At 36.7% G+C, this 12,305-nt stretch overlaps 1 protein-coding gene across 1 annotated transcript; it reads left to right on the forward strand.

The window, feature by feature from the left end:
• Positions 1–3,156: 3,156 nt before the first annotated feature.
• On the forward strand, positions 3,157–4,104 carry LOC133261079 (olfactory receptor 8U3-like). Its single transcript, XM_061439651.1, has one exon. The coding sequence runs from the start codon at positions 3,157–3,159 to the stop codon at positions 4,102–4,104; it is 948 nt and encodes a 315-aa protein (XP_061295635.1).
• Positions 4,105–12,305: the final 8,201 nt, after the last annotated feature.

The following is a 12,305-nucleotide window of genomic DNA, read 5'->3' on the forward strand; positions in this document are numbered from 1 at the left end:
TTTATTTTTTTATGTTCTGATTTACTTTCCTTTTTAAAGCAAATCCCTTTTGAGTATTCACTATCATAGAGTTTACTGAGTCTTTACATACATTAATACATTCAATATTCATTAAAACATAAAAACATGTTTCACTTGACTTTACAATTGAGAAAGCTGAGATCCAAAAAAAAAATATGGACATTACCCACATTCCCATAATTTACTCAGAATTTAAATGCTGGTCTTAACCTTTCACAAAACTTGAGTTCTTATTTAAATGAATGAAAATGTATAGTGTTTTTACATTGCTGTCTTTAATACAGCCTTCTTTTGCTTCTGTGGAAATTGTCTGATAGGTATGCTTGAAGTATAGTTCCTTCAGGAATACAGATAATTATATATTTTTTCAAATACCCAGTATAATTTGTTCAGCTCATCATACTTTGAGAGAAACAGAGAAGGAGATATTACATCTTTCAGATATCTCTAGAGGTTCAAATTTAGACTCAGAGGGATCTAGGAACTATTAAATGACCCAGACAACTTCGGAATGAGTACATTCAGAGCCAGAATCATGGCTAAGCAGGTGAGTCACGTGAAGTTTGTAGAGTGAATAGTCAACCATCCACCTGGAACTTAGCTTTCCACTAGAAACCTTTCTGCTTTATGAGCTGCTGTATTAAATGGAATCATAATACTTCTAACGTCTTAACTTCCTTTCTTACTTTCATACTCTGCATTTCAGTCCTTTCTACAGGATATCTATTTGTACTTCAAATACTTTTAGAAAAGTTTTTAGAAGTTTGATCTCCTGAAATTTGGCTCAACTACAGTTTTCATGTTTGACTTCTCTAAATATCAGGTTCATACCAGAGCAAAATGGACGTATCTGCCAGTATTGTTACACAGTGGGCAGCATGGCTTGATGGATTAGGAATATGGGCTCTGCAGTCAAACAAACCCAGTTACACCCACACTGTACCATCTACTCTCTGTGTTGCTGTTGCTGTTTAGTTGCTAAGTCATTTCCAACCCTTTGCAACCCCGTGGACTGTACCCCACCAAGCTCCTCTATGCATGGAATTTCCCAGGCAAGAATACAGGAGTGGGTTTCCATTTCCTTTTCTAGGGGATCTTCCTAACATAGGAATTGAACCTGCATCGCCTGCACTGGCAGGCATATTCTTTACTGCTGAGCCACCAGGGAAGTCCCTACTCTGTGACCATAGCTCTAAGCCTGGGTTTTTTCCATTGCTACTCAGATATGATGGGATAGAAATTTCATCGGAGTGTGTTAGTAAGAAACTATGAAAAGTGAAAGTCGCTCAGACGTGTCCAACTCTTTGGGACCCAATGGACTTCACAGTCCATGGAATTCTCCAGGCCAGAATCCTGGAGTGGGTAACCTTTCCCCTCTCCAGGGGATCTTTCTAAGCTGGGGATTGAACCCAAGTCTCCCGCATTGCTGGTGGATTCTTTACCAGCTGAGCCACAAAAGAAGCCCAAGAATACTGCAGTGGGTAGCCTATCCCTTCTCTAGTGGATTATCCCGACCCAGGAATTGAAGTAGGTTCTCCTGCACTGCAGGTAGACCAACTGAGCTGTGAGGGAAACCCATACCACAGGTGAATTCATGTTTTGCACTATGTAGAGTATCTGTAAGGACAGTCCTCAACTTCAACAGATAAATAATAATAGTATTAATAAATAAAATTTGAAATATGAAGGAGTTATACACAGTAATGTATTGAGGCTCCTTTTTTGTTAATATTTCATGGTTACACTATGTGGGAAATAAAGACAGGATCAAAAATAAAATTCAAACAGGCTAACATTGGATTTAGAGAAACTAGTCTTATTTTTCCAGAGCTGTCAAAAATACAAGTAATTATTCTGAAGCATTCACCAAGAACTACTATACATGCTTCCACAAAACTTCATTTACAACTGAAGGTAAGTACTTTGGGTATTTTAAGCCCCTGAAATATACTGACACATGTTTATGGGAAAAGGTGTTCATCTACATATAGTACAGAAAAAATTATCTAACAGACTACTTAATGTTATCTCTTAGAAACAAACTACAAAATGTAGTCAATTTTGGAATTGGAAAATAATGTTAAGGCTATTTAATTCCTATGCAAATAAAATGATAGTTTCCCATAGATCTGATTAATTACCTTTTAACTTACATAGCACCAAGTACTTATTTTATAAAAGTAAGTAAGTCATGCTAGATCATTTTTATATTTTAAAGCTTTGGGAAGTTACACAAAATTGAAAAACAGGGAAATAAAAGTGTACTTTCATGTATCTGTTATGTATTTTTAACTGCTACATATGTTACCTAATCCAAGCTCACTCTGCTTACTGCAAGGCAAGCCAATTAACTGTGAGTTTAGGTGTTGAGGCAAGGAATTTTGACTTTATGCAGAAAGCCAGCAGAAAAAGAAGATAGCAGACTGATGTCTCAAAATAATCATCTAATGGGGGTCCAGATGACAGGTTCTTTTACAGAACAGAGATGAGGGGAGGGTGAAGAAGTAAAGTAAAAAGTCCATTAGTTTTGCAGTTATCTCCTGGAATGGCAAGCCTTGGGCAGAGGATGTGATCATTTCTTCCCTCCTGTAGCCGTCCACAAGTGGACAGGGTCCTGAACAAACGCACTTTGATTTAACATTCAGGCAGAGGAGCAGGGTTTTCCAAAGTAGACCAATATGTATGAACAGTGTTCTTTCAGTGAACAAATGCCACAGGAAACAAAGGTTAAAGGAAAGAAATATATCCAACAAGGAGTAAGTTATTCCCTGTAACATACATGGGCACCAAAACCTTGGTGGCACCAGAAACACTGGAATATTACTATTAATTATCTCAAGTGCTTTCTTTCAGATACTATTTAATTTTTCATCAGCTTTCTTTCAGATACTATTTAATTTTTCATCATTTTCTACATCATAAAGCAAAGTAAGGCTTAAGAAGACTACTCTGAGAGTAGTAGATTCCTTTCCCTGGAGCAAGAACGGCATGTCATTGGACATGCCTTTTGCCCACAAGGTGGAGTGACTCACGGATAGAAGATGCCAATGATCACCTCCCCAACACTGGCAGAAGCTGTAGAAGGTGTCGTTTTTATTCAACTCACAACAAACTCTTCAAAATCCATCAGATTAAATGGCTAAAGTGAATCTTACTTTTGTCACTGAATTCATTCTCAAGGGAATTACAGAATGGCCAGAGCTTCAGGTCCCCTGCTTTGTGGTGTTCTTGGTCATTTATCTGGTCACGGTGCTGGGCAACCTGGGCTTGATTACCTTGATCAGAACTGATGCTCGACTGCACACGCCTATGTACTATTTCCTCAGTCACTTGGCCTTTGTTGATCTTTGCTACTCCTCTGCTGTCACACCAAAGATGATGGTGAACTTTGTTGTGGAGCACAATACTATTGCTTTCTATGCTTGTGCGATGCAACTGGGCTGTTTTCTCACCTTCATGATCACGGAGTGTTTCCTCTTAGCTTCCATGGCCTATGATCGCTATGTAGCCATCTGTAGTCCCCTGCATTATTCCACACTGATGTCAAAGAGAGTCTGCATTCGACTAGTGGCAGTTCCATATGTATACAGCTTTCTGGTTGCCCTGTTCCATACCATCATCACCTTCCGTCTAACCTACTGTGGCCCCAATGTCATTAACCATTTCTACTGTGATGACCTTCCTCTCTTGGCTCTGTCATGCTCAGACACACGCATGAAGGAAATTCTGATCTTTGCCTTTGCTGGTTTTGATATCATCTGTTCATCTTCCATTGTCCTCACCTCCTACCTCTTCATCATCACCGCCATCCTAAGGATCTGCTCTACCCAGGGACGACTCAAGGCCATTTCTACCTGTGGCTCCCACATGGTGGCTGTTACTATTTTTTATGGCATGCTGATCTTTATGTACCTGCAACCCGAGTCAAACCACTCCCTGGACACAGACAAAATGGCATCTGTGTTTTACACTGAGGTGATCCCCATGTTGAACCCACTCATCTATAGTCTAAGAAACAAAGAGGTGAAAAATGTCTTGGGAAAAGGTTTTGAAACTTTAAAGATATTAAAAGTAAGAAAATAATAATAATAACATTGTATTAAATACAAGAAGAAAAGTAAGGCAGTATTTCCCTTTTTGACATTGCTTGTAATTTCTTTACCAGTAAACTGAAAATGTGATTATTACTTCAACAGACCCTGATAATTACTACAAGGACCCAGGTAAATTCTGCAAAGTCAGTTTGATTCTGAGTCCTTCTCAGACCATAGTAGCATTTAAAGACCATGAAATCATCTTCAAAAGCAAACACAAATACACTCCCAAACACATATACATGTATCCCAAACAAAGGTAGCAGCATCTTTTTTCTTAGAACTCAGGACTCTAGAACCAAGACTGCATGAGTTTGAATTCTATCTTCTTCTTTTATTAGCTGCGAAACTCGGGACAATTGACCTGAACTCTACATGACTCTCTTTCCAAATTTACAAAATAATGGGAACCAAATAGTTGATTGGTTTTGAAGGTTAAACAGGTTAATGTTTGTGAAAGGCTTAGAACTGTATCCTGTTATAATAAGTGCTATGCCTGCTAAGTCACTTCAGTCACCTTCAACTCTTTGTGAATCCATGGACTACAGCCTGTCAGGCTCTTCTGTTCATGGGATTTATTGGGCAAGAATACTGGAGTGGATTGCCATGCTCTCCAGGGGAACTTCCTCACCCAGAAATCAAATCTGCATCTCATATGTCTCCTGGAGGCAGATTCTTTTCCACTAGGGCCACCTGGGGAGCCCATAAGTTCTATGTGTTGTTATATAAATGCTTTTATGTGTAACTAAAAATCAATCATTTAAGTTCTCAAAAGTTTGTCTCAATAAGAAAGACAAAGCTTAGTTATATTTCTACTACCTTCCAGGATTTTAATCACCTAGTTCCAATGAATCCTATATATCAAATCTACTGGAGTGTAAAGTTTCACTTCTAGGTCTCAATAATTTATAAATTGTCTAAGGTCACATAACTAATAATAGGAATATTCTAAGTTCAAATTCAAATCTATTTGAAGTTTGTTCTCTTAACACTTTGTTTGTCAAGAGTAAAGGGTATTACAGATTGCACTCTTAGTCTCTCAGTTCAGTTCAGTTCAGTTGCTCAGTCATGTCCCAGTCTTGTCCAATTCTTTGCAACACTTTGGACTGTACCCTACCAGGCTTCTCAGTGCATTGGATTCTCCAGGGAAGAATTCTGGAGTGGGCTGCCATTTCCTACTCCAGGGGATCTTTCCAACTCAGGGCTTGAATTTGCCTCTCCTGTGTCTCCTGCACTGCAGGCAGAATCTTTACCACTAGAGTCACCTGGGAAGCCCTAATTATAGATCACTGTGTTATTGTTATTTAGTTTGCTAAGTTTCGTCAGATTCTTTGTGACCCCATGGACTGTAGCCTACCAGTTTCCTCTGCCCATGGGATTTCCCAGACAAGAATACTGGAGTGGGTTACCACTCCTTTCTCCCGGGGTTCTTACTGACCCAGGGATAGAACTCAGGTCCCCAGCATTGGCAGGCAGATTCACTGAGCCAGCTGGGAAACCTAATTATAGATTATCTGTACTTAGAGGTATCATTAACAGATTTTTACATATAATTGGAAAACATGGTTTATAATAGATTCTCATATGTTCAAATAGAAATAATCTTAGGCTACAATGTCATTTATTCAATCACCCTTATAGATCATGACATGAAATTTAAAAATTAGTGTTTCTAAGTTCTTTTATTATTTTGACAGTTCATAAAAATTAATTAAATTACTGATTTAACATTATCATTTTACCATTTTGGAAGGTGACTTTGCTAGTTACAGTCTTTATATAAAACACAATTTGAGGTTTGTAATGTTGTTGTTGTTTAGTTGCTAAGTCATGTCTGACTTTTTTGTGACCCTATGGATTCTAGCCCACCAGGCTCCTCTGTCCATAGCATTTTTCAGGTTAGAATACTGGAGTGGGTTGCCCTTTCCTTCTCCAGGGCATCTTCTCAATCAGAGATCAAACCTGCGTCTCCTGCATTGGCAGCTGAATTCTTCACCCCGAGCCAATAGGGAAGCCTTGAGGTATATTGTACAAGGGAACTATTTCCTCTTCTGCACTTAATTTGTAAGAAACCCATGTATGTTGCCATGAAGTGTGTTTAGAATCTTGTGAGTTGAATGAATCCTCAGATTTTTAAGTCAGGTTTGACAGAGAACATGGTGCTTCTAGTCACTGCAACTATGCCTTGTGAGTGCATATTTATATGATGGATATTCACACATATTCTCACATATCACATACAAAACACAGAGAAACAACATAGGAAGTTTCTCTTGCACAGGTAGAGAAGTTCAAACTGCAAGAATCTTAATGCCTCACTTGAGGAACTCCGCTCTTCTGGAGTTTCACTTTACCTTTTTGCTTCCAATGATTATTTACAATAGCAATGTTGAAACACTAATTGGAGTTTTCATGTCCACACAATTTTAATCCCTTACTATTAGCAGTCATTTATGTTATTCAGCTTCTTCCTAAACAGACACATACAATTCTGTGTGGCCTTTAAAACTGTACTGTGAAACATCATTCCCTCAGCTAAAATATCAAAATCCACATTTTATGCAGTCTTAGGAGCAGCACTTCCCCAGGTCTATCCCAGGCCTACACTCACTCTAGCTGGAGTCAACCTGCCAAAGTCACCAGTTGCAAGCAGTGGACACAAGAGATTCACCCACACAAAGATACTCCTTCAAGACAAGGAGAGGTAGATGTTTTGCCTAATTCGTAGGAACAGAAATCAAAAGTCAGACATAATGAGGAGACAAAGGAATGAGTTCCAAACAAAAGAGCAAAATAAAACCCCAGAACAAACCCTAATGAAATGGTCTTTAGATAAGTGTTTACCTGATACAGAGTTCAAAGAAATGGTCAAAGGAGGTTCACCAAACTCAGAAAATGAATGGTGAGATTCAGTGAGAAACATCAACAGAGACAGAAAATATAAGAAAGAACCAACACAACTGAATACAATAACTGAAATTTTAAAAGATATATATATATATATATATATATATATATGAGAGGGAATCAATGTTAGAGAAAAATGATTTGGAAGATAGAATAGTGAAAATCACCCAATAAGAACAGCAACAAGAAGACAAAATTTATAAAAATGAGGAGAGTTTAAGAGACCTCTGTGTCTATATCAAGTATAATAATATTCACATTAAAGGGATCCCTGAAAGAGAAGAGAGAGAGATAGGGGCAGAAAATGTATTTGAAGAAATAATGGTATAAAGGTATTTTTTTTTTCATAGCTCCAGATATATGTCTAATGAGCAAGCATGTTTAAAAACAACTGGACTATATGATGATCTCTTACTTTTACCTCATTCATTTCACTTTTTCTATTTTGTAATCAGTGCTCCCATTTCATTTAGTTTATGCTTTCCAATTTCTCCATCTCTTCTTTTTTTTTGGGGGGGGGATGTTCTTTCTTAAACCTTTATCAAAAGTAATAGAAAATCTTTTGTATATACTTATATAAATAATATATATAATATATGTATTTTAGAAAAATTATGAATTTTTGCCTAACTAAAAATTTATGACATTTGATTCCACTTGTTTGACTTACTCTGAATAGAATGTTAAATTTCTAATTAAAAAATAGACATGCAATAAAGATCTACTGTGTGGCAGGGAACTCTACTCAATACCTTGTAGTAACCTATAATGGAAATAATTTCAAAAATAATATATTTGTATATAAATTTTTAAAAAGGCAAAAAATTACTCTAACCTGAGTAAGAAAACAAACCCTTTGGTACAGAAAGCAAGCTCCTCTCAATTCTTTTCAGTTTCTTGAGTGACAATTGAATTATTTTAAAAAGGACAGCACACTTTCTTTACAACTTATTTTTACATGATATATTTAAACAAAGACCATCACTCACTTGTACAATTTATTTACTAGCAACAAAGAAAAAGAACAAAAATACCTGACATTTATTGAGTGCTTGCTATTGCTTAGCCTAATTTTGAATGTTATCAACTCATTTAATCCTCTTACCAATTCGAAGAAACAGGTCATATGCATTTATGTTTAGCAATGTGAAAATCAGGATTTACAAAATAAAGAAAGTGAGCTTTAACCCATTTTACCTTTTTGAAAATGATAAGTAGAAAAACATATAAAGTTAAATTTTCTTGAAGTATGATTTATTAATTTAACAAAATAAATTGTTGTAGAAGTACTAGACTTTCAAGAAATATGTTTAGAATGTAAATATTTAAAAAAATAGAATGTAAATATTCTGATGAGTTTAATTTTTGTTGCTTATGTATAAGTACCTCATATTCCCTTAATTATATTTTTTATTTACATATTAGTTCAGAGAAGCCAATGTTTTAATATAGTTTGACTGCTTCATAGTAACATTACAGTGTTATCTATGAGGAAAACCCATTAGTACTTATATATTTACAGACTGATTTTTTTTCCCTCAGACCTTCTTCTTGTCACTTAATTTGGTTTTTAGATAATTAAATTAAGCATAGGATGCTGATATTTTATTATATAAGTAATAATCCAGGATGAGGACCATTAGAATTCATTTCTTCTGAATATCTCAACTTACATGAAAAACTTGTGCCTCAGAGCTCCAGTCCAGGTTCGATACATGATCCTTGATGCTTGGGGCTGGTGCACTGGGATGACCCTGAGGGATGGTACGGGGAGGGTGGGGGGAGAGGGGTTCAGGATGGGGAACACATGTATACCTGGGGCGGATTCATGTTGATGTATGGCAAAACCAATACAATATTGTAAAGTAATTAACCTCCAATTAAGATAAATAAATTTATATTAAAAAAAAATCCTTTCCTTATATTCTAAGCCAAAGCTGTTATGTAATAGCAAAGGGACCAAGTGATGCCAAAGTGTAGAAGTGAAACATGGTTACACCTTTTAGAAACTATAAAGAATCTAGTTTTTGGGAGATGATGGAATATTCTCAGAAACTTCTGAAATTAACATCACTGGAAGGCAAAGAAATGATAAAGGAAAAGAGCTTTTTCCCCAAGTGTGGTGACTTTTCCCTTTATTTTCTTTTCCAGATTATGTGAGCCTCATGAAAGATTCATTCATTGTGCCAGATTCAGGCTCATCTATCTTTCAAATTATTTTTCTAATTAAACAAATAATTTAAATTTAGTTTGTAAATGAATTTGGATCAATGTTCAAAACCAGTTCAGTTCAGTTGCTCAGTCCTGTCCAGCTCTTTGTGACCCCATGGACTGAAGCACGCCAGGCTTCTCTGTCCATCACCAATTCCTGGAGCTTACTCAAACTCATGGCCATCAAGTTGGTGGTGTCATCCAACCATCTCATCCTCTCTCATCCGCTTCTCCTCCTGCCCTCAAACTTACCCGGCATTAGGGTCTTTTCCAATGAGTTGTCTCTTTGCATAGGGTGGACGAAGTATTGAAGCTTCAGCCTCAGCATCAGTCATTCCAATGAATATTCAGGACAGATATTTCCTTTCGAATTGACTGGTTTGATTGCTCTGTAGTCCAAGGGACTCTTGAGAGTCTTCTCTGATGCTATAGTTAAAAATGTTTAAAATAGTCACTAAAAATCTGTTTTACCAAAATTAAACTCATTTTTTTCTAGTTATTAGCTGCATGCTTATTAAAGAACTACATAAACTGTTTTGGACTTTTTTTTTTTTTTTTTTTTTTATTTTTTATTTTTTTTTTTTATTTATTTATTTTTTTTTTATTCTTCCAATTTTATTTTATTTTTAAACTTTACATAATTGTATTAGTTTTGCCAAATATCAAAATGAATCCGCCACAGGTATACATGTGTTCCCCATCCCGAACCCTCCTCCCTCCTCCCTCCCCATACCATCCCTCTGGGCCGTCCCAGTGCACCAGCCCCAAGCATCCAGCATCATGCATCGAACCTGGACTGGCAACTCGTTTCCTACATGATATTTTACATGTTTCATTGCCATTCTCCCACATCTTCCCACCCTCTCCCTCTCCCACAGAGTCCATAAGACTGTTCTATACATCAGTGTCTCTTTTGCTGTCTCGTACACCGGGTTATTGTTACCATCTTTCTAAATTCCATATATATGCGTTAGTATACTGTATTTATGTTTTTCCTTCTGGCTTACTTCACTCTGTATAATAGGCTCCAGTTTCATCCACCTCATTAGAACTGATTCAAATGTATTCTTTTTAATGGCTGAGTAATACTCCATTGTGTATATGTACCACAGCTTTCTTACCCATTCATCTGCTGATGGACATCTAGGTTGCTTCCACGTCTTGGCTATTATAAACAGTGCTGCGATGAACATTGGGGTACACGTGTCTCTTTCCCTTCTGGTTTCCTCAGTGTGTATGCCCAGCAGTGGGGTTGCTGGATCATAAGGCAGTTCTATTTCCAGTTTTTTAAGGAATCTCCACACTGTTCTCCATAGTGGCTGTACTAGTTTGCATTCCCACCAACAGTGTAAGAGGGTTCCCTTTTCTCCACACCCTCTCCAGCATTTATTATTTGTAGACTTTTGGATCGCAGCCATTCTGACTGGTGTGAAATGGTACCTCATAGTGGTTTTGATTTGCATTTCTCTGATAATGAGTGATGTTGAGCATCTTTTCATGTGTTTGTTAGCCATCTGTATGTCTTTTTTGGAGAAATGTCTATTTAGTTCTTTGGCCCATTTTTTGATTGGGTCGTTTATTTTTCTGGAGTTGAGCTGTAGGAGTTGCTTGTATATTTTTGAGATTAGTTGTTTGTCGGTTGCTTCATTTGCTATTATTTTCTCCCATTCTGAAGGCTGTCTTTTCACCTTGCTAATAGTTTCCTTTGATGTGCAGAAGCTTTTAAGGTTAATTAGGTCCCATTTGTTTATTTTTGCTTTTATTTCCAATATTCTGGGAGGTGGGTCATAGAGGATCCTGCTGTGATGTATGTCGGAGAGTGTTTTGCCTATGTTCTCCTCTAGGAGTTTTATAGTTTCTGGTCTTACGTTTAGATCTTTAATCCATTTTGAGTTTATTTTTGTGTATGGTGTTAGAAAGTGGTCCAGTTTCATTCTTTTACAAGTGGTTGACCAGATTTCCCAGCACCACTTGTTAAAGGGATTGTCTTTAATCCATTGTATATTCTTGCCTCCTTTGTCGAAGATAAGGTGTCCATATGTGCGTGGATTTATCTCTGGGCTTTCTATTTTATTCCATTGATCAATATTTCTGTCTTTGTGCCAGTACCATACTGTCTTGATAACTGTGGCTTTGTAGTAGAGCCTGAAGTCAGGTAAGTTGATTCCTCCAGTTCCATTCTTCTTTCTCAAGATCGCTTTGGCTATTCGAGGTTTTTTGTATTTCCATACAAATTGTGAAATTATTTGTTCTAGCTCTGTGAAGAATACTGTTGGTAGCTTGATAGGGATTGCGTTGAATCTATAAATTGCTTTGGGTAGTATACTCATTTTCACTATATTGATTCTTCCAATCCATGAACATGGTATATTTCTCCATCTATTAGTGTCCTCTTTGATTTCTTTCACCAGTGTTTTATAGTTTTCTATATATAGGTCTTTAGTTTCTTTGGGTAGATATATTCCTAAGTATTTTATTCTTTCCGTTGCAATGGTGAATGGAATTGTTTCCTTAATTTCTCTTTCTGTTTTCTCATTATTAGTGTATAGGAATGCAAGGGATTTCTGTGTGTTGATTTTATATCCTGCAACTTTACTGTAGTCATTGATTATTTCTAGTAATTTTCTGGTGGACTCTTTAGGGTTTTCTATGTAGAGGATCATGTCATCTGCAAATAGTGAGAGTTTTACTTCTTCTTTTCCAATTTGGATTCCTTTTATTTCTTTTTCTGCTCTGATTGCTGTGGCCAAAACTTCCAAAACTATGTTGAATAGTAATGGTGAAAGTGGGCACCCTTGTCTTGTTCCTGACTTTAGAGGAAATGCTTTCAATTTTTCACCATTGAGGATAATGTTTGCAGTGGGTTTGTCATATATAGCTTTTATTATGTTGAGGAATGTTCCTTCTATTCCTGCTTTCTGGAGAGTTTTTATCATAAATGGATGTTGAATTTTGTCAAAGGCTTTCTCTGCATCTATTGAGATAATCATATGGTTTTTATTTTTCAATTTGTTAATGTGGTGTATTACATTGATTGATTTGCGGATATTGAAGAATCCTTGCATCCCTGGG

The sequence above is a fragment of the Bos javanicus genome, chromosome 15 (assembly GCF_032452875.1).
Source record: "Bos javanicus breed banteng chromosome 15, ARS-OSU_banteng_1.0, whole genome shotgun sequence".
Lineage (NCBI taxonomy): Eukaryota > Metazoa > Chordata > Mammalia > Artiodactyla > Bovidae > Bos > Bos javanicus.